Here is a 24,037-nt window from a genome sequence, read left to right as displayed (position 1 = left end):
ATTCATCCATTCATTAGCAGACATTTATATTTTCGGATTCTGTGCCCAGTGTAGGGATACAAAGAGGGACACGATCTCTCAGTGGCTCTAAGAAGCTCTTATTCCAGTGAGGCAGAAAAATAGAGAATTACTTTAAGAATGTATACGTAGGTGAGCACAGAATGCTATAGGAACGCAGAGGAAGAGCATTAAAATCCAAGCACAGACAGAGTAAGTGGAATAGAGTAGAAAACACTGCACTGAAGGACTCCTACTTGAGAAATGGGAAGAAGAAAGCAGTATCTGCAGGAAGGCCTACACACAAAGGCAACGGGGTACTTTGGGGGCCCTCAACTTTCAACTTGCTGAGAATGGCTACCACTTGGAGTTCAAAGTGAGACAGGAAGTGGAGAGGTTATAAAAGACCAGAGAACATAAAGATCCATATGCCATGCTAAAAAATTTAGACTATCAAGAAGATGATAGGGACTCAAAGAAGGGTTTTAATAACAGGGAAGAGACATATTTTTTAAAATCATTCAAGGCAATAATGTAAAAGATAAATAAGGAGACAAGCTGAGTGTCATGGATATCGGAGAGGTCACTGAATCTTTCTAGGTGAGACATGATGAAGACCTCAGCCAAAGTAGAAGCAAGGATGATTCAAAGTGGTTGGACTCCATACAAAGTTTTACTGGTAGTCAGATGGATGAAACAGCAAAGGGAAGAGTCAGGAATTATTCCTAGGTGCTCTGCTTGCACAACTAGATAAATGGTATAATTCACTGAAGTAGGGATGAAGGACACACTCGTGGGTGAGAGGAGAGTGAACAGTTCAGTTTTGGGCATGGTAAATTTGAGAAACCTATGGATGTCCAAAGTGAGTATATGAATAGGTGGGTCTGGAGTTCAGGTGGGGGAGCCGAGCTGGAGCTACGATTCCAGAGGTCACCACCATATAGGAGGTAGTAGAAGCCACGGGAATAAACTGTAACACCCAGAGAAAATGGTAGACTAAACGAAAAGAAGGCTAAGAATAGAACCACAAGAAAAAACACGTTTTAAGGGGTGACTAAGGGAATTAGAGGACAGAACTGATCTGAAATAGCTATTGGAGAAGAGAGGAATCCAAGAGGCACAAATCTGAAGCCACGCAGAGAGGATTATGGTAAGGAGAAAAGCATCCAAGTAGTTTAAGAACTGGTTCAAATAAAGTAATCCACCTATTAGATTCAAGCAAAAAAAGTGGCCACTGGTCGTCTTTGTCAAAAGAATTTCCAAGAAATGCTGAATGAACAGGAAGTAATATCATGGAGAAATCGAGTATAAATCTCTCAAAAAGCTCAGTTTCAAAGAAAAAGAGATCAGAAGGGAACTAGAGGAAAGCAGAGTCGAGGGAATGTTTGAAGATAAAAAAGACCTGACTAAGCATCGACTTAATGTGGGCACCTCACACGGAACTCTGGGCCGCCCGTGAGAAGTTCAGTTCGAGCAGTAACCTCAAGCATGGCAGATCTAATTATGAACTGTGACTCTCAGACAAGACCTCCAGTAAAATCAGGCTCCATTGTGCCATCTTCCTACCCATTTGTTTTTCTTCTATTTAATATGCAGAGTCTCTAACTAAACTGGACGATTTTCAGGTTCAGATGATTTAGAGTTTCGGATATTTCAGAATCTGAAATGTATCTATAAATGTCATACACGGTATCTCATTGCCTTAGAAAATTATACCGGAAAAGAGAAGTGAGAAGTAGCCATTTGGTGGCACTGCTACCCTATATTTTTTGCTTAGGTTGCTGCTACAGTGAAATTCCATTAAAAAAAAAAAAAAAAAAAACCCTCATTATCAAATCTCTTTGATGGTGTAATTTCTGTCATTATAAATACATGTTCAGAGATCATGCAAGCTAATCCCAGAATTAAAACTAAACTAAAACCAAGGCGAAGCCCACAGTGCCGTTTCACATTCTCTCTATTCTCTATTCCTTCCTGACCATCTCTACGTGCGTTGCCCAAAGTTTATTCTCATGGGGTATCAACGACTCCTTTTCCATGTCAATGATTCCCAGATTTAACTTCTCCAGTCCTGACTCTTCAACCAGCTCCTAACCCCACCCTGAATGCCTTTGACTTAAACTTAGCTCCAGAACTGAAGTCATCACCTGTACTCATTATACTAAAATGAGCTTACACATTCACTAAGAAATCTCGTTCTATTTTGTAAAAATATACCTAAAATTATGTTTTGGTATAAATTGATAATTCTGAGTCCTTTTGAGAAGTGTTCCTAACAGAGAACAGATAAAGATAGGGATGAGTACATTTGGTGAGACAGCCAATTAATGCTTCCAGCTCTAGCATCAAATGGCAAAGAACAAGTATTATGAACATCTCAACTATTCCCTTCTCAGATATAAAATAAGAACTTACTATGAGTCAAGGACGATTAAGGGATTAAATGTATTTTCTGAATGGAGAAATAATTACAGGGTTCCACGTGTAGGCCTGTCAAGCACAGGTGGGCTATGATTTTCCATGATGATGGGAGGTAGTTAAAGAGAGAAAGTCAGTAAGAAAGATGCCTTCACACTGAGATACAGAAAAGTCTTGATATAAAGTCATTGTCCTTGGTTACAACCTCTGTCGTTTGATTTCAATTTTTATTTTGTTACTCAAAAGCTGACAATCTTATCATTTACACATTTAAAATATTTATTATCCCTATTTCCAATGACCATTATCCATCCTAGCAGAGTTATCCACTGCTTCAACTATTGAAAGATTTTAATCCTTTATCTTCCCTATCCCTAACGTCTTCCTATTCTCACTGATCACCCTACTGACTCAGCGTCACGCTGCTCCCAATATGCCACTTCTGTGCAGAAAAACCTTCACCTGCTCTTCCTTACCAAGAAAATAATCCCAAATCCTTAGTGTGGCATACAACAGCCCCATGTCCTACTCCTCTCTTACATCCTCTCCCCCCAAGAGCCTAATTAAGTGTCAAACTTCTATTGTAAAACATCATTTCTTCCACTTCAAATCAATTTTTTTACTATTTGTTGAATAATCCCTAAACTTTGTCATCTCCTTTTTAAAAAATATTTTATTTACTCATTTGACAGAGAGAAAGAGAGCGAGCACAAAGAGGCAGAGCACAGGTAGAGGGAGAGGGAGAAGCAGGGTCCCCACTGAGCAGGGAGCCCGACGCGGGACTCTATTCCAGGACCCTGAGATCATGACCTGAGGCAAAGGGCAGACGCTTAACCGACTGAGCCACTCAGGCGCCCCTATCATCTCCATTTTTATTCTTGAGGCGGTTTTCCACCTCTTTTGCTATTCCATCTCTCAACTTTCAAACTCTTCCTATTCTTTAAGTTACAGAGGAATCTGCACCTCTTTCACTAAGCCTTGCCAGTTGATCCAGACAGCACAAACGGACTTATGTATCACAAGTATCTTTAAATGATAACAGTGCTCTCTCATATTGGTGCTAATGGTTTATTTGCATGTTCCTACTTATTTTTCCCATAAAAGGAGATTCAATTTCCCATAAATACTTTGAAATCTTTTTGAGGGAAGAACACGCCCTGTAAGAACTTTTTAAATAGACATCTCCCCAAACAAGACACCTAGTACTAAGCAAGCACCTCAGTGGTCTCAAGAAATACATAAGGAAAGACAGTGACAATAGCCTTCCAAGTAATCTACCCTCCCCCACACACTTTTAAAAAAAATATATATATATCTCTTTGATATCTTCTTAGTTTATCTTGAAAACTTTCAGTAAGTTTTTTTTTCCTCTTATAAATGGTCAAAGAGTTAGATAAAAAAATACTATCTGGAAATATTTCTACATTGTAGAAAGCAGCTAAAAGATTGTTATTATAATAATTTCACAACATCAAAGAGCAAATTTCAAATCATAACACTAGAGAGTGGAAGAATGATAATTAAAACAACACATCTGATTTAAGAAGTTCAATAAATGCCACCTACATAAATACTTGAATATTGACAGATAAAATACTTACGCCTACAAAAGCTGACCAAGCTAAAAATGTAAATATTAACTCTTAAGTTACAAAACAACTTCATGAGAATCAGTAAAAGAAATTATGGGAGATACTCAGAGATAAATACTCATTTTAAAAAATTACTTACCACCTTATCATCTCCAGGTGCTTCTGTGTTTGATATAATCAAGTTTTGCTGTGCTAAATCTTCAGGAAAACCTTTTTTTTTTTTGGCACCAACAACTCCACATACCAAAGTTAGCAATACAGCTGCATTAAAAAAAAAAAAAAGGTTTAACATACATAGAATAAAATACTCATCTTTTATTTTTTATTACCTTGGGTACACAGGAGGAAAACAAAGCCACTAAGGCATGGTCCTGTGAATTACCTTGGCTTTTCTAAATTAATAGGCCATAATTTAGCTTAGACTTTAAAATCTGAATTAATTATATGTATATTTTGATTATAAGTCTGTTTAAGAGTTTGAATTCTACCCATAATGTTCAAGTATTTACAATTGTGAGTTAAATAATAAATTTTCAAAAATTTCAGTGACATTTATTTAAGACAGAGACCTTAAAGAGATTTACTGATTGCTAAAAGAATGGTTTGCCTATATGAAAACACGACAGATTTTTCTCCCCAGAACAGATTTATCTCCAAGTATCTTAATTAAAACTATTCTGTATTTGGTCTGTTCAGAATTTTCATTCTACGTCACACCTGTGGGAAGTTGAAATATGTGATAATAAAATCAGCTGTAATAAAAACGACAGTTCTTACAATGCTCTACAAACCCCTCTAATAAAGGGTGGCCCAACTGCAGCCCCAAATCCAGCCCACCACATGTTTTTGTATGGCCTATGAGCTGTGGTCTTTAAATGGTTTTTAGAGATTAAAAGAATAGAAGTTCACTACACATGAAAATTATATGAAATTCAAATGTTAACGTCCATAAAGTTCTATTGGAACCCAGCCATGCCCATCACTGAAATATTTTCTATGGCTGCTTTCCTATTAGAAGGGTAGATTTCGTTGGTTCTAAGTGAAACCACATGGCCTGCAAAATGTAAAATATATTCTATCTAGCCCTTTATAGGAAAAGGGTGCCAATGCCCGCCCACTCTATGTGGCCCCCTTGTTACCTTTCTGGTTCCATGTCCAACCCCGCTCTCCTGATGCACTCCACTCCAGCCACACCAGTGTCCCTGCCATGCCTTGACTTCTCCAGGCACCCTCTCACCTAAGGGTCTATGAGCTGACTTTCCCCTAGACTGAAAACCTCTCCCCCAGGTACTATACTTGGCTGACTCTTTCAACTTTCCCAAAAATCATCAAAGATAACCTCGTATGTTGGCTAACTGAACATAATAAAAAAATAAATAAATAAAAACTTTTTTTAAAAAAGTAGAAAAGGGACATTTTCAGACAAAAAAAAAAGATAACCTTGTCAAGTTAGCCCCGACCAAACCATCCACCAAATCTGTAGTCACTCACCCCAAGCCCCCACGATCACCCACACACGCTCCACAGGACTACAGCTCCTAATTATTTTGCTCTATTTTTTCCTCCACAGCATTTCGTTTATTTATTAGTTTACTGTCACAAGGCACAGTGTTTGTGTTTGGTTTGGTCTCTTTTGTCCACTGATGACTCCCAAGCACCTAGACAGTTTCTGGCATATCGTAGGTCTTCAATAGATTTTTTATTTTGTGGAGTTGCTGAAAAATATTGAACACTGTACTATTCTAAGCTCTTCACGTGCATTAGCTCAATTAATGCTCAGTGCTGCCCCATAAAGCAGGCCACCCCAATTATCCCCTTTCACAGATGAGGAAACTGAAGCACAGTTAAGGAACTCGCGCCCCACCCCCCACCCCAGCCCTGCCGGTCACATGGCTTGCAAATGATAGAGCTGGGTCACAAACCCAGAGAGTTTGGTTCCAGAGTCTTGCTCTTAACAGCTAGTCCTATCACAGAACAAAGAAACAGGGGCTAATCCAGGCTGGAGGAGCGGATGGAAATAAAAAGAGGGAAAAATATGATGCCATTGGGAACTATACAACGGGCAAGGAAGAGGTTAAAAAAATCAAAACTAGCAAGATACACCCAAGAAGAGATATTGCTGTGATCCGAGTCATTCCCATAAGGCCGTGGCAAAATGATGAGATGAGACCACAGTGGCTTGTCGTGGACCTTCCTATGGCAGAAAGTTTAGATTGTTTTATTTAGCCCGACACGGGGTAGTACTAGGACCAAGAAATGAAAACTGTATGTTGACAGATTTGGTACCGTCTAAGGAATTTTAAACAGCTCTGTCCAAATAGGAAATCGTATTTCAAAAAGGATCTTGCTCCCTCTCCCTGAAAATAGTCCATCAGAACTCAGATATAACACAAAAGCAATTTGTAAACTGCCCACCCCTGATGGATAGTTGGACAAGATTACTTTTTAAAGACCTTTTCCTGGGGTGCCTGGGTGGCTCAGTTGGTTAAGCGACTGCCTTCGGCTCTGGTCATGATCCTGGAGTCCTGGGATCGAGTCCTGCATCGGGCTCCCTGCTCGGCGGGGAGTCTGCTTCTCCCTCTGATCCTCCCCCCGTCATGTACTCTCTCTCTCTCTCTCTCTCTCTCGCTCTCTCAAATAAATAAATCTTTAAAAAAAAAAAAGACCTTTTCCTGCACTCAGGTATTTATGATACATTTTAACTTTAAGCAAGTAAAAGGACTTACAAAACAGTAGTGCTATACCCAGTAGGATGGCCAGGATCGCCCATTTTCCAAGTATTACTCCTGCACTCCTTCGAGCTGCCACACATTGACTTGGATGAGTACAATCACACAGATTAACTCTCAGGGTTTTTGTTGCAGATTGACCTTCTCTATCTTTTACAGTAATAGGAACACTATATTCCTGAAATTCAGCATTTTTCTGATATGAAAGACGGGCAGCTGTATCTGAAAGAAAATGAAAGAATTATATCTTTAATGGACATTTATTTCTCCCTTAGCATTTGTTTTGCCACCTTTGTTTCTAAACATATTATCCTCAAGGAACCACCTGCCACATGAAAATGTGTTAAAATGGAGAACTACCTTCCACATTTCTCAGCACTAATATTACTATGTATACCCATTGTAACTTTTTACGAGCGGCTGAAAGACATAATTTGACATTGGAGTGATCCAGTAGCAATTCAGCAATACTGAATATAACCTTATCTTTCCCTTATCTACAAACCAATGATGGTAGATGGGCCCCTGATATGCACCTCAAGCATTTTTCTATAGTACCAGTTTATGGTACTCATAAAGAATTAACAACTATTGCTATGCACAAAGTACGTCTTAAGTTGACATTCTCTTGTCCATTTACTTTCTGGTACCTGTCCATTATCTTTACACATAAGGTAATTCTCCAAAGTACAACAGACCCTTCGTTATTATGCCTTCCCTCTAGAAGTGATCTCAATACCAGAAAGCTAATTAACGTCACCCAGGCTAGGTATAAGGCTTACATAAAAACAGATGTATCTGTAACATAACAATACATTTTTATCAACTATGATATCTCCCCAATAGCCTCGATACCTACTTTAATGACTTCATTATCAAGTGACCAAAAACTCTACACACTTTCAAAGCCAATTACAACAGTGGGAGTTTTGCAATAAGCGAAATGATACAGTAGCACCATGCACATCCTCGAAGTCATCTGTAACTTGTAAGCCTTTCTTAAATGCACTGTGACAGCTGATAAGAACTTCAAAGATTTTTGGCTGCACCTCAAATGTAAAGCTCCCCAGAGGAATGTGAATTACTACGAAGGGTTAGGTGGAACCCTCCCAGATCATACTGTGGCTAAGATAAAATCCTTCAAATTCCTCTCCTCCCTCAAGACCACAAGCTCAGCTGTAGTCACATCTCGTTTATTCATACTAGTGCAACAGCTTGTGACGTCCTTGCCATTCCACTCTGCCCTCTTCAAACTGTCCTGTCCCCAGTGTCACCTTGTTAAGACATAAATCTGGGCACAGCATTCCTTCCCGGCCCACTCCCAGAGCACACCTGCTGTACAAAAAGTCAGTCTCCCCAGCCTGGTACATAGGCTCTTCACGACCAGAGTCCATCCATCCTCCCACCCAATCTCTCAGCATTCCTGCTAAAACCTAAACTCTAACAACACTGGTTTACTTATTCCCCCCAGCATTTTCCTTCTTTGTGCATATTTATTAACCAATTATTGATTAAACAAACACTTATTAAGCTGTTAATATCTACTAAGCACTGGGTTACATGCTGGAAATACACAGATTAATCACAAATATCCTGAGAAACTCATGTATTGGAGGAGAAAGGTAAACAGATAATAATACAACATGAAAGGAGCTATAATACAGGTAGAAAAGGTCATGATGCTACTCCTTCGACTTCAAGAAAGATTTCATAGATGTGAGCATCTGAACTGGAGTCATGTCTGTCTTGTTAACTCTACACGTATCTGCAGGGTCAGAACAGTGCACGGTAGACGGCAGGTGCTCCACAGGTATCATGAATTAATATCGAACTATGAAATGGGAAGGGTGCCTGAAATATAGAATACTACACTCCCCCAGAAACCACTATCATAGGAAGCTGTTTTGAGGGCTCCAACGCCATGCCTCTGTCCAATCCCACCATGTTGCTTTCCAGAATACTATAGAGTGCTTGTCTCACACACCCAGATTCCTCATTTCAGAGTTTACTTACACTAAAATTTAAACTGCCCATCTCTGCTCTGTCCTCACCTCACTGGAGTCACTTTAAAAATACACCAGAGGCGCCTCGGTGGCTCAGTCGGTTGAGCGTCCGACTCTTGGTTTCGGCTCAGGTCACGATCCCAGGGTCATGACATTGAGGCCTGCATTGGGCTCCATGCGCAGCGTGGAGCCTGCTTTAAGATTCTCTCTCCCTCTATCCTTCCCCCACCCTCCCTCTCTCTCAAAAAAAATACACCAAAAACAATTTTTCTTAATGATAAGCTGCCCAATATTTTAATAAAGCTTTTTTGTCTTTGTTGGAAATACAAATTTTGCCTTCATAAAAATTATGATTTCTTGCATTTTATAGGCAATATATAACACAGACCTCCTATAATATTTGTAAAAGTCTGAGTTAGTCTTCTCAAATATATTAATGAGAATATTATAGTAAACAAGAAAATCCATTCTCAGTTATTTTAGAACATATAAATCATTATTTTTTATTAAATATTTTTGGGGTGCCTGGGTGGCTCAGTCAGTTAAGTGTCCAAAAGACACCTGGGTTCGGCTCAGGTCATGATCTCATGGGTCTGCTTGAAGATTCTCTCCCTCTGCCCCTCCACCCACTTGCTCACATGCTCTCTCACACTCTCCTCCCTCTCTCTCAAATAAATAAACAAATCTTTAAAAATAAATCAATAAATACCATTAACTTTGGTGAGGATCCACATTCTGTTCGTTTCTGGAGAAGTGTTTGCCAAGCTGAAATAAAATGGAGCACCATGGACAGGTTCATCAGGATCGACAGCTGAGATGTCAGTATACTTCATCTTTGGTTTGCAAACTATTATATTACTTTGAAGTATTTCTGGTGGGTTATCATTCGTATCTTCAATGTTAATTGCGAGTGTTCCAGTACACGATCTACCATCTAGGAAGAAAGAGAAAAGGTTTAGTGTAGTTTCTTGCCTTCTTTTATAGTTTCCTAATAAAACAAATTAACTACATTCTACATATATGTTTTCTTAAATAAGCTGATTATTACAGAAAATGGGACATAAGAATGTAGAAGGATACATGAAACCTACAGATCATCTAAAATCAGTACCACCATTGATAATATCAGCCAGAACTGCCAATAAACCTTATGTCAGGATTATTACCAAACAATAAAAATCAATGTGTGAATTGCAAACTCTGTGTTTCAGGGCGGGTTTCTTCTGGTACAGATGTTACTGAACAGTAAAAAGGGTACAAAAAGTTATTCTAATCCTGATACACATTTAAGCCACTTAGGGAGATTTTTAAGATATGATGTTCAGGTTCCCCAACCCAGGATTCTGATTCAGCGTGTCAAAGTCATGTCTACAAAATGATTTTTTTAAGTGCCCCAAGTGAATTACTATTATTCTAATTGAATTAGAATATTATTCTAATTATGAATTATTCTAATATTCTAGTATGAAGCTGAGGTTGAGAACCTCTGGGTTGTTTTAAGGAACAGAATTCAAGGAAAGGATCACTTTGACCTAATAATCAACTGAGTTTCTCAAAGATTCTATTTAAAGTGGCATAAAGAGATATACAAGAGTCTAGTGAGGCCATTTCATCTGATCCTAGACTTAAGTTTTGTCTTTGCCCTCCAACACATGGATCCATAAGCATTTGAGGTCTCGCTATGCTGGGGATATAAAGATAAATAAGACATGGCTTACCTTACAAGGTTCACCTTGTTAGATGATTAAAAGAAACAGGAACAGTCTTCAAAGTAATTTCTAACAATTCCAAATACTTATCACAAAAATTCTGCACAATAATAATAGCAGTTTATTCTCTAATTCCTTTCTAAAATACCATATTAAAACTTTTTTTTTTTACCTTGGTCTATTGCCAGGACTGTAATATTATATAAGCCATTTCTGGGAGTCATGGTCTCCCGGTCCAGGATTTTGGAGGTTGTGATTGACCCCGAAATCTCATCAATGGTGATCCATCCTTTAGGATCATGCCATTTTTTGTACCTATTAATGTAAAATAAAAAGTCTTTAGCAATATAAAATGTATTAAAATAAGTTACTATCTCAATTATTACAAATACATTATTCGTATGTGGTTACAGACTTCTTTGTACCTTAAGCCATTGCTACTTCTAGTTTCAGGGTCATACGCCTTATAGCCATTGACCTTTGACCCCACTGCTGAGTTTTCTTTAATCCGCACATATTGAGCTGCAGGGCTGCATTCAGGCCCTTCATCCTGATCCCTCACATGAACTGTGACCAAGGCTCGGTTCATGGTTGCCATTCTGAGTGCAACATCTCTAGCAAACGGAACTTCATTGTTTGCTCCAATTTCCAGGATCACTTGGTTGTTTTCTTCATAATTCAGCGGCTTTTTAAAAAAGCATATGGGTATCAGCATCAGTGTAAAATACATACAGTATTTCAAATAACAAGTGAACAACTGTAAATATGAATAGTGTTGCATAAATTCTATGTTCCCATTCAATCAATATTGACTTTTACCCTTGGCTAAAGAGAGAGGTGATTCTTCACGAAGCCTTTAGCAAGAGTGGTCTGAACGTTTCTGCAGGTGGTCTTATGGAGCTGTGGAAAATAATTCCTGAAATACTTTTATAGTTCATTCTTACTAAGGAAAATGATTCTGAACCTGGAGATAATGCAAAAAAACAAAAAACAAAAAAACACCAAACAGTGTTTTTACAGTCCTGCTTTAGAGCACTAAAGGACCAGTGTAAGGGGCATCTAACTCCAGGAGAATGCAATTTTGTTTGACTTACTACTTCCTATGGACTATGTCCATTTCCTTAACCACCACACTATAATCCCTCTGCTATATGATGCTGCTTAATTGGGTTCATCGGCCTCTAAAAATATTTAAGTGAATCCTTTGATTAAAACTGATTTCTAGGGGCACCTGGGTGGCTCAGTCGTTAAGCGTCTGCCTTCAGCTCAGGTCATGATCTCAGGGTGGTGGGATCGAGCCCCGCATTGGGCTTCATGCTCAGCAGGAAGCTTGCTTCTCCCTCTCCCACGCCCCCGCTTGTGTTCCTGCTCTCACTATCTGTCTCTCTCTCTCTCTCTGTCAAATAAATAAATAAATAAAATCTTAAAAAAAAACAAACTGATTTTTAGACAGCAAATCAAGCAAAACCTATAAAAACATTATTTTACATTGTATTGCAAACTCGAAGCATTTTTTTCTTTCTCTTTCTGCTTATCAAAACCATCATTGGCTGGCCATTGAACAAAATCAAAATGGAGGAGTCAAATTTTTATTTTAAACCTTTCCCCATACCTAGCTATTATCAAGCTGAGATACCTAATATCATGAGTCCACTAAGAAGTCAAGGAAATTTCTGAATCTTAGATTCCACAAAATGTATGTGAAACGCTTTTTTATTTTTTATGAACATTCCAGAAAATGGAGAGTCAAAAGAGGAAAAGAATTAATATCTGTTTATCTGTTGCTAATGAACACTATGTCACAAATTACATGTGTTGGTATGATCACAAAGAGAATGAGAGCATCTCCTGGCAATGACACATGGATGGAAATTCACGAACAGCTGCTGTTCTGGAGGAGGTGCTGTTATTCCAGCCAGGGCCCCTTGCTAAAGCCTTAGAATTTCTTTATGTAATTTTTCAAGGCTTACACTGGATATTGCTTTAGAAGCTTAAAACTCTACAGATTGGAAATCTGGTGGGATGAAATCAGTGATTAATGAAAAAAAACAGGAATTCTCTTCCACCACAAGGTAGCTTTATGTTTTAATCAATTAAAAAAAAAAAAAGGCTCAAAAATATCCTAGGGGTGCCTGGGTGGCTCGGTCGTTAAGCGTCTGCCTTCGGCTCAGGTCATGATCCCAGGGTCCCAGCATCGAGCCCCACACTGGGCTCCCTGCTCAGCGGGAAGCCTGCTTCTCCCTCTCCCACTCCCCCTGCTTGCGTTCCCTCTCTCGCTGTGTCTCTCTCTGTCAAATAAATAAATAAAATCTTTAAAAAAAAAATAGCCTATATCTGCACTGAGATATTAATGGTTCCCAGAATATAAAGTGCTGTTTTGTAGTGGGCCCTCTCTGTTGAGAACAGCCGAGAACAGTATTTTTGTCACTCAAGTCCGTGTGCACTATGGCTGCTCCTCAAATAGAAAGGAAATGCTGGGATGGAAAGATCATCCAGGCCTGAGCTAAAGATTGCATCAGCTCATGCTCGAAGGTTCCAGAAAAGTTATCCAATATGGAAAATTATAACACTAGCCCCACGAACATGTAAGGCTTCTAAAAATATAATAATAATATCCTATAGTATACCAAGTGTTTTCACTTTCATTGTTATAATGGAATAGCTATTAGGGAGGCAGAGAGAAGTATTTTTTTATGTTTTATAGATAATAGAGAGACTAACTTTTCCAAGATCACATAGCTATACAAAGGAATTTAACATGGCACTTAAGAGCATGTACTTTGCAATTAAAGAGACCTAGGTTCAAATACTGTCCTACTGCATCCTAGCTGTGCCACTTCGACTAAGGTCCTTAACCTCTCTGAGACTAAGTTTTGTCTTCTGCACTACTGTGTAAGAATAACATTTAACATTGTAAGCCCACAGTGAGTGCTTTCTACTATAGATAATAAGGATCTGTCACCCGGGCAATTGAAAGAAAAAGTGATGTATTTTTGGTTAATAGCCAAAATAATGCACCAAGAGGAGACACCAACTAACAAGGCAACGTTTGGAAGCTTTGTTTAGATTAAAGAAGTATATTTGAGCAATCTTTGGCTTAACTTAACTTACTGATTATATAATTCATTTTGGTATAAAGGAATGAATAAAGTTCATTCCTAGCCATCATTATGTAAGTAGTGAAAGAATGATGGATTTCAAAATGCCTTGATTATACAGTGTTTGATTTTAAACTTTTTATCTTTTTTTTAATCTTTTTTTTTTTTATTTGACAGAGAGAGACACAGCGAGAGAGGGAACACAAGCCGGGGGAGTGGGAGAGGGAGAAGCAGGCCTCCCGCAGAGCAGGGCCCGACATGGGGCTCGATCCCAGGACCCTGGGATCATGACCTGAGCCGAAGGCAGACGCCCAACAACTGAGCCACCCACGTGCACCTGATTTTAAACTTTTTTTTAAGACTTCATTTATTTATTTGAGAGAGACCGAGTGAGCACGAGCAGGTGGGCAGGAACAGAGGGAGAGGGAGAAGCAGACTCCCCATCCAGCAGAGAGCCCAATGTGGGGCTCAATCCCTATTCCGGGACCCTGGAATCATGACCTGAGCTGAAGGCAGCCGCTTAACCGACTGCGCCACCCAGGCGCCCCCAGTGTTTGATTTTAAAATAGAAGATGACTCACCAAGGTTAGAAAGCACTTAAAGAAATAACTTAAGTACACAAACACAAATCTTTAGCAAGGAAAAAGATAAGACACCTTAAAGACCAGTATGGCTACCAAAAGAACTGTGTGATGAATTCAAGTTTTCTAAGGGTTTGTGTAAAATACAGAAAGGAAAATATACCATGGAAAATGCAAATTTTATTGACCAAAATGTTAGAGACTATTATGAATGGCTCAAAGAAAGAGAGAAGGTAAAATTACCAAAGGAGCTATTAATTACAGAGGAAGGAGATAATTTAAAAAGTAAACTCGGAGAAGTAGAAATTAATTCAAGTTCCAAAAAAAGACCCCTTGTGCAACTAAAGTCATGGTTTTATCCAACCAAGTAACCCAAGGATGGGAAAGAGGAGAGACAAGGGGAACATGACCCAAAGGTCCCCAGCTAGAAAAGTAGCACAGCGGTTCTGAGGAAGGTTCTGCATCAAGAACGTCTGAGTTCGCATCCTAGCTCTATCACCTCCCATGAACTGGGGCAAGTGGGGCATCTTTTTTTAATTGTAAAATGGGGATAATAATAATATCTTATCCTAAAGGGGATGTGACAGCTAGATATAACCTACATAAGATGATTAGCATCATTCCCTGTGACAGACATGAAAGGTGATCAATACTTGATAAGTGCTTTTAAAATTCTAAAAGCATTTCCTAGGTATAAGAACTAGGATGTAACTATAAAATACAAATGCAACTATCTTATGTTTAAAGATAATAGGAATAAATGCATATAAATTTTATTGGGGGGATTTTCTTTATTCTTCATATGTGAAATTAACTTAAACTGAACAAGAGACAAAAAATTAAAGTATCACCATCTAATTGTTCTCCCTCCTGGGGAATCCTGAGATGGCACCCAGAAGCTGTTCACCAGAAATAAAACAGATGTTTATTAGTCAGAGTGAGAAATATTCTAGGATACAGGCTATAATTTCTGAAAATATTTGGAAATATTTTTCTTAATGTCTCTGTGATCAACACTCGAGGGGAAAAAAATCCACTCTGAATATGAAAAAAACGGAATGTGTTGACATACTATGATTTTTTTTAGAATATATTCTTCTGACAAAGTTTACTAAAATTCATTTTGTATTGGTTAAAAAATTCACAATAAAAATTTAATTCCCAGTGTTACTTAAATTTTGCCTTCTGAAGCAAGATAAAATCACTGAGATTTAAAAAATAATAATAACGGGTCTTTAATAATGGACTCGAATGAGAGAGAACCAAGGAGGAGTCTTCTAATCAAGCAACAGATACGGAGAACTCTAAAAGGTCTGAGCTTGGGTCTGATTTGAGCTACTGCAGTTGGCATAACCTATCCACCTCAGATCTCAAGCTATTTCTTTGACTTATTTCTAGAAAGAAGTGAAGGTGGGGGTGAGGGGTGTGCAGAGGAGGTGTCCAGGAGAAGTCTCTTACAGAACATTTGTTGCCAATCACATCAGTTTTTGAGGCAAATGCCTGTACTAATAGGTGTGTCTACCTTTGGAAATTATACACCACAGACCCTCAGCCTGCCCGACTTCAGGGGCAGCTGTGGTGGACACTCCCCGGCTTATGCTGACAGACTCACATCTCAAGCACACAAAGATTTAGCTCTTCAGATTCAAAGTTTGCTCCCAAGCCAGAGTACTCTCCCTCTACAAAGCACAGCCAAGCCCAGAAGTGCAGGAACACTAAGGTTCCCTGGAGGCAACCTTCAACCAATGAGGCATGGGTATCAATAGCGGGAGTCGATGGATAAATGCCCCAGGTACTATTTTTTGAGGAGATAATTCTGAAGTACATTCTACACGGTTCATTGCAGGATTGAACACCCGAGGTGACTAAGTCAATAAGGCAGACTTGATTGGCTTTCCATTCTTTCCTGTCCTACTTTCCCATTTTTACTCTGGCTTCCTGGGACCCACTTTCTAAATATTTCCCTTCATTGAATTCCTTGTCTTGGGTTCTGCTTTCTGGAGAGTGCAAATGAAGACTGGATTGAGCTGGACCAATAAAGGGGAAAAACAATCAGTACCATCTGCTTATTTCTTTTCCTACTACTATCAGTTATAAAGTTTCATTTTTCTTAAGTAGTTGGTTTCAGTATTCAACTCGAGCAGATCATATTAGAGAAAACTAAAATAGAGGTTTGATGTTGAGAGTAATTTGGAACAAATATATTTGACTATTCACACTGGGTAGAACTTGCAGATGCTTATTACATAATCTCTGGAAATTTTTACAGAGGAAACAATTATAAATAAATATTTATGTATCAAAGTCTCCATCATGTTGTCGTTGGCAGGAAAGCTTCCTTTAGTCAATGGATGACTCCTTTACCTGCCCATAGGACAATTTTCTTCCTTGTTCTGAGTTACAAATATAAAACCAAGAATCCTTCCCAAATAGGGCCTTTTCTATCCTCATAACCTGGACCCTAGAATAAAACAATGCAACCAAAAATACAATATATAGAATAAGGAGTAAGTTCCTGCAGTGCTATCTGATATAACACTGTATTTCACCCTCAATTCCACCTATAAAGGATCAGATACAACCAGGCATATTCCAGAGAGAAAGAGAATGAGAAGACTATGGGCTTCTAAATTATATCATGCTAGGAATAAAGGAATCAGGAACACTTACCATAGAGAAGGTAAGTTTCAAATGAACATAGCAATCTTTTCAAAAGAATTCTATTTCTTCCATTAGGGATGGAACCCAGACCATTAGAGACAGAACCATGGGATATAAGGAGAATAATTTGGACACAGTAGAAGAAGGACTTCCGAGAATCAAAGCTCTCCAAATATGGAATCTGCTGCCAATGGAAATATGGAGATCCTTAGAACTGAGAATGTTCAAGCATAAGCTTGGTGACAAATGACTGGCAATAAAATTATAGAAGAAAGACAGTATTAGATGGGAACAGTTGGACTAAACAGACTTAGCTCTATTCTAACTTCTGGAGTCTTTGATCTGAAACTATTTAGTTGATTAAGCCACTAGTTGAATAGAACTTGTTAGCTTGCCAAGTTGTCAATTATTAATTATTACTGTACCTTTACAACCCACAAAACGCCCTCATTAGTTTCTTTGTCTGTGCTGATTTTGAAATGTCCGTTTTCATTGCCCTTCAAAATGGTAAAATTGGCTCTCCAATTGGCAGTGTTAATTAAATCCTTATCTTCTACAGGTATTCGTAAGATCTCCACATTGTATGCATTTTCCTCTACTGATGCTTCGTACTGAAACAGAAAGAACTCATTAAAAACTCACTTTATAAAGAGAACTTCTACAAAGTAAAATATTTCTTCCACTCCAAGAATACTGGTTCTTATAGTTTTTATCTAGTTTATTTTAAAGCTATGAATTACAAAGACTGTTGTTTCATTAAGGATTATCTTTGAAATGAAAGAACTACATTATAAATGAAGATGAATGTTACTTGCTTTTATTAGGAGATAATATAAATACTACAATGAATAAATAAGAGAGATTTATATGTCAGTGATTTAAATTCTAATTTTATTCATAAAAAATAAACATACATCAAAGTATCCTAGATACTTTGTTAATTCATATTAAATAACAAATAATAGTTGACAAGTGGAGGTAGATTCTGAAACTATATACTTACAGTATTTTGTTTGAAAGTAGGTGCGTTGTCATTTGAATCTTTTACTGTGATCATACAAGTTGATGTACTCATCAATCCAAAAAACTGACCATCCATGTCTTGTACTTTCATTATCAGTGAGTACTTTTCTACAGACTGAAAACAAAGCAAATATTTAATCAGTTCTGAAAACATATGCTTTGACTTACAAATGAAACCTCAATTGTACACTCTTCTATTTGTGCATATCCATGCTTTTATTGGATTCCATACTTGTATACACTTTAAGAACTTGGTAGACAGGGAGAAGCTGAAAAGGTAAATAGAGGTTAAATTACAAAAAGCCATACTAAGAATTTCGATTTATACTTTAAGTAGCAGGTAATTGGGAAAAGTTTTGTGGGAGTCCTAGAGGGAGCACAAAATAAGAACATCTGAGTTTTAGAAAGAAGTTTCTTAAAGAAGATTTAGCATCATTTGTGGTAAACTGAGCTGAAAGTAAAAGAAATCGTCTAAGACAGGGGATCCGAATCTGAGGAAGTGGCCATGAGAACAGACAGAAAGGGTGACAAGCAAGTTCCTTGAGAGTTAGCATTTAGTAGGATGTGATGGTAGATTCTATACAAAACCTAAGAGAGGTGATTAACATAACATAATAAAAAAACTAATGATGTAATGTCTGGTGATTAACATAACATAATTAAAAAAAAAGAATAAAAAATAAAAAGAGTACACTTTTCCTGATGAGCACTGAGGAATATACAGAATTCCTGAATCACTCAATTATACACCTGAAACTAAAATAAGAATGTATGTTAGCTCTACTGGAATTAAAATAAAATTTTTTTTAAAAATTGAAAAAAATAAAAACCTAAGAGAAAAGAGAGAGTTGAGAATGATGCTCAGCCATCATCCTCGGGCAGGCAGAGGGTGTGTGTGTCATCAACCATTGTGGCAAATGCCGAAGGAGAGCCACGTTCACTTCTCCACGGCAGTGAACACTAGCAAGGTTGGCAAGGAGGGCCAAAAGGAATGAGCTGTGTTTGGCATATGCTGGATTTTATGCGCCTATGAGAAATCTAAGGAGAAAGGTTCAGAAGGCACTTGGATGTATGGCCCCATACTTACGGGAGAGTTCACAGCCAGAAATACCAATCTGGGGGTCATTAGTATGTAAACGCTGGTTGAAATTATAGCAGCAATCAGATTATCTAGGAGAGGTTAACGGATGAGAAGAGCTGAGGATAGAAGGAACAGTAGCATTTCAAGCATGGGGGAAGTAGGAAGACTAAGCTACGCACACTAAAAAGGAAAGATCAGAGAAACAGGAAAAGAACCAGGAAAGAGAAGAGTTATTAAAACTCATTGATTCAGGGCGCCTGGGTGGCTCAGCTGGTTAAGCGACTGCCTTCAGCTCAGGTCATGATCCTGGAGTCTGGGGATCAAGTCCCGCATTGGGCTCCCTGCTCAGTGGGGAGTTCACTTCTCCCTCTGACCCTCCCCCCTCTCATGCTCTCTCTAGCTCATTCTCTCTCTCAAATAAATAAATAAAATCTTAAAAAAAAAAAGGAAAACAGACCTGGGTTTGACCACAGATCTGTACCTTACAAGCTGTGTACCCTCAAATTATTTAATTTTCCTAAAGCCTCATTTCTCCATGTGTAAGAAATGAGGGAAAATGCTTGTTTTTGCTTGATTACTACATAGACTCTACCTATCCCCACATATCGAAAAACACATTCATATTGCCCCTTCAAACCTGCCCATTAGTTATTACCATCCTGTGCTTTCTCACATAAACTGTCCTGACCACACACAAAAATAAAAATAATGACAAATAGAACCTTTGTACTATTTTTGATTCCTTTTCACGGGTTCTCATCAACCCTTCCCTTTTTCTTTGGCATCAAATTCCACTGATTTCTTCTGTACATTATCTCTCCATGTCATACTGACCCCTCTATTTGTGTTAATCTGGTTGCAGTGGGAACCACTGAAGTGTTGTAATCGAGCTCTTTAGTGCACATGAAATTGATTAATCTGCTTCAGTCAATAATTCGGGGCTCTGAGTTAAACACAGGCTGACAATATAGACAGAGCAACAATAACAAAAATCAGAAGATTCAGTGCAGTAATTTGATTCAGGCAAATCACTCTTTCTGTCACGTTTGTCCTCTATAAATTGGATGGAACACTCATCTAGTTAAACAAGGAAATTATAAAGACCAAATAATAATTATGCGTAAGAATTTGAACATAAAGTGCTATATGCCCGACAATATGCGAGTATTATCATCCAAACAGTGTGACAGGTTTCATAATAATCCATCAACCTTATATCAACTAATTCATTCCTCATAAAAAGCACATATCAAGGGGCGCCTGGGTGGCTCAGTCGGTTAAGTCTCTGCCTTCAGCTCAGGTCATGATCTCAGGGTCCTGGAATCGAGCCCCGCATCGGACTCCCTGCTCAGCAGAGAGCCTGCTTCTTCCCTCTTCCTCTGCTCCTCCCCCTACTTGTGCTCGCTCGCTCTCTCTGTCAAATAAATAAATAAAACCTTAAAAAAAAAAGCACATATCAAGTATCAACAATAACTGGAGAGGGATCAGTCTATGATCTAAACTCATGCAACAAGCAAAATTAATTGTCCTACATGAGAGAACTGAAGGCTTCACTGAGCTGGAACCAACTAGCCACACACAAGAATAGAGTAACAGTTAACAATAGCAACTTTCATAAGAGACATACTTTGTTCCTACTCCTTCTAAGCACCAATTGATCTGCATTAATCCTATGGCTTCTCTTACCGAAGGAAATAGAAGTAATATTAAAAACAAAACAAAACAACAGGTAACAAGACCAGGAATTCTTATTGTCTTACACCTAAATAAAATAAAATAGAAACACCTAAGACCACGGGAGAGCCAACGACAGTAAATGGGGTAGGGATCTCAGCCCCCAATAAAATGATACTCCTCGGAGTGGAAAGCTACCTCTCTGTCCAAATAATGAGAGGTGATGGTAATAACACCTGTGCTGGGATGCACAGCGAAGACCCCAGGGGACCTCGGGGTCTGCTCCAAAATGCTATACTTCAGGCGTGTATGCATCGTGTCCGGTTCATCTCTGTCTGTGGCACAAACCACTCCCACGGCAGTACCTACAGGTTAAAAAAAAAAAAAAAGAGTCTGTCATTTCCAGAACTGCAAAACATATTTAGGAGTATTTACACTTTTCAAATTTTAACAAGGATAGTGGCAATCTAATTTTAAGTATATGTCTTCTCAGAGCTATGTCATCTTTAGGAAGCACCAATGAAGAGGACTTCAAATTTATAATGTAAAACACTATGATGCCGGGAATCAACGGTTCTGTTGATTCCTCTGTTCACTGTTTTACTCTGTTCACTGTTAAAAATGTTTGATAGTAAATTACTAAACTTTTACTTTTACTCTGTTCACTGTTAAAAATGTTTGATAGTAAATTACTAAAAACTTATTTAAATGGCAATCAAGAATATTTTCAACATGGGGCGCCTGGGTGGCTCAGTCGGTTAAGTGTCTGCCTTCGGCTCAGGTCATGATCCCAGGGTGCTGGGATTGAGCCCCACGTGGGCTCCCTGCTCAGTGGAGAGCCTGCTTCTCCCTCTGCCTCTGACCCCTGCTCCTGTTTCCCCTCCCCACTCATGCTCTCTCTCTCTCAAATAAATAAATAAAATCTTTAAAAAAAAGAAGAAGAATTTCAACACATATTTCCACACACTTCAGTAACAAACCTACCTGGAGACAGAAATCATGTTTCTTAAGTAAATCAAATTTTTTAATTTAATTTCTGATTAATAGATAGATCAACACTGACTTGGGGTATAATTGTATAAATGGTCAAGTTGACCTTTAACAGTCTAATCTCCATTCTCTGATGTTTTTTACTAGTCTCTGACGGGTCTCATTCTCTTTCATCCACTTTGCATCAACACCCCACTGCCCTCAGCCCCACTTAATCCTCAGGAAGGGATTTCATACTATTCACCCTTCAGGAGGAATTTAAGCCAACCGTTTCTTCAGTTGGAGCTGTTAACACTTGTCATTTGTATGGAATTTAAGAATATTGCTCTGGTAAAGGATTATAGGTATCAAAGCTTACAAAGAGTTGGTATTGTTTAGTATTAAGGACAGTGTTCCAGTGCCCATGAAAATATAATACATAGATCCACTTTTCCTATAGCCCTGTATGTAAAGCTGAGGAACAATACATAGACAGATACAGTCACACATATATACATACTCCCACACATATACAGATTTGCTGAAATACTATATTTGAAAGAAACAAAAACCAGTTAATGCAAGAAGATATCAGTTTTAAATAATTTTTTCACTCTGTCTTTAAAATTTGTATATGTGTGTATGTAAATAAATACATATATGCACATATATATAAAAATTGTAGAGAATATCCAATTATATATTTATAAGTAATGGCAAGACTTTTGTAGTGGATCCATATGAAGACATGAAGTAATCATATTACGGTAAGAAAACAAATGCTATTCATCTACATTTGCATAGAAAAAGAGTTTCTAATCTTTGTAAGGCAGAATATTTTCTTCCTGCGATTTTACTGACAGGACACAAACACTATTTTAATTCTCTGGATAAGAACTGCTTTACTTATCACAGAAAATCTTCCTAAAATATTGACTTCAAAAGTCCTTTTCATGAGTGCTATACTTAAATATTAGTTGAGCACCCTTCGTCCAAACCTCTGTATGTGAATTAAGGCAAAGTCAAGGAACACCTAATAGTTCAGAGTATCACAGTACAAACTGGTTCGAACCTTCTTGTGTGAGATGTTTCAAGTGCCTTAGGTTAATCTGGACATCAAAGTATTTGCCCTTGATTCTTGTCTGTCACTATCATAGAGAACAGAATCCTCAAGAAAGACTTTGCAACCAATAATCTCTCTTTGAAAAAAAGAAAATAGTACCAGAGTCATAGTCACTGTGAAGCTAAAAATTTTATGGGTCATCTAATGTAATTAACTCCTTTTACAGGTCAGGGAACTCAAAGGGACTTCCACCATTTCCCACAGTGAATTAATAACAAACCCTAAATCAAAAATTAGGTTTCTTAAACTCCAAACCAACATTTTTTAGTTCTTAATTGTACCATATGAGTAATAAAGAGGTTAACATCTATGACACCAAATTATCAGAGTAATATATAAAGGGGAATAGCAGATATAAAAATCTAGTGAAGATCTAAGTAACTACTTGAAACTTTAATAGGCAAGTTAGCAAAGTCACCCTTTATGAATGAGTCCACATTCTTTCAACTTTATTGTGAATGGTTATTCTCCATATTGTAAGTCTCAGAAAGCCACATAATGCCACATTTTAAGGGCCAACTAACCTGAACACTTTGGTTTTCCATGTGTCTGAACAAATGTTTAGAACATGTGATGTAGGTGTCTCTAAAGTTATCCCCGTATCATTCTAAATTGGAAGTAATAAAGTAGTAGTTTTAAGAAAGGAGATAATATAAATAAGAGCTTTAAAAGATTGTGTTTTCAGTAGATGTCATTAAATACCTCCCTAAATAAAACCTAATAAAAATATAGATATTAATTTTAATTTTATTGTAATCTTATTCTGTATGTCCTCTCTTGGAGGTGAGAATAATGATAAACCCACAAAACGATACAGTGAAATAAAGTATAAAAACTAAATACAATTCAAAGCTTGAATAACTGTTATCTGCTTTTATAATTAATTGGTATCATGTTGACAACACCAGACTCCTATAATATCTTGTAGGTTACACTCTGTTTGGATATAATAGGATTACCCATTCTGGTAAATAGATACTGGTTCAGTATCATCTCAGGATAATCTGGTCTTGGGTATAAAAAACCCAATGTCTCAAAAAATGTAGATAAACATATTTAACATAATACATTTTACTTTTAAAAGTTTCCTTACATAAGGGAAACAAACGCAAAAGTGAACTATTGGGACTTCATCAAGATAAGTTTTTGCACAGCAAAGGAAACAGTCGACAAAACCAAAAGGCAACAGACAGAATGGGAAAAGATATTTGCAAATGTCTTTTCAGATAAAGGGCTAGTATCCAAAATCTATAAAGAACCTATCAAATTCAACACCCAAAGAACAAATAATCCAATCAAGAAATGGGCAGAAGACATGAACAGACATTTCTGCAAAGAAGACATCCAAATGGCCAACAGACACATGAAAAAATGCTCAA

The 24,037-nt window shown here is 37.8% G+C and overlaps 1 protein-coding gene across 1 annotated transcript in view; it reads right to left on the bottom strand.

Moving 5' to 3' along the window:
* Nucleotides 1-24,037, bottom strand: part of LOC102732896 (desmocollin-3) — a 42,558-nt gene that overhangs the window by 2,668 nt on the left and 15,853 nt on the right. Inside the window, exons 2-9 of the mRNA XM_081802540.1 lie at nt 20,765-20,931; nt 17,792-17,926; nt 17,214-17,399; nt 10,874-11,133; nt 10,621-10,763; nt 9,449-9,673; nt 6,734-6,958; nt 4,147-4,268 (exon numbers count right to left, since the gene is read on the bottom strand). Of these exons, the coding sequence (XP_081658666.1) occupies nt 4,147-4,268; nt 6,734-6,958; nt 9,449-9,673; nt 10,621-10,763; nt 10,874-11,133; nt 17,214-17,399; nt 17,792-17,926; nt 20,765-20,931 (1,463 nt within the window). The remainder of the gene's footprint in view (nt 1-4,146; nt 4,269-6,733; nt 6,959-9,448; nt 9,674-10,620; nt 10,764-10,873; nt 11,134-17,213; nt 17,400-17,791; nt 17,927-20,764; nt 20,932-24,037) is intronic.

This window comes from Leptonychotes weddellii, chromosome 13 (genome assembly GCF_054177405.1).
Source record: "Leptonychotes weddellii isolate Sample4059 chromosome 13, ASM5417740v2, whole genome shotgun sequence".
NCBI classification, from domain to species: Eukaryota; Metazoa; Chordata; class Mammalia; order Carnivora; family Phocidae; genus Leptonychotes; species Leptonychotes weddellii.
Note: the sequence above shows the minus strand (reverse complement) of the source record. Positions and strands in the feature narration are given on the sequence as shown.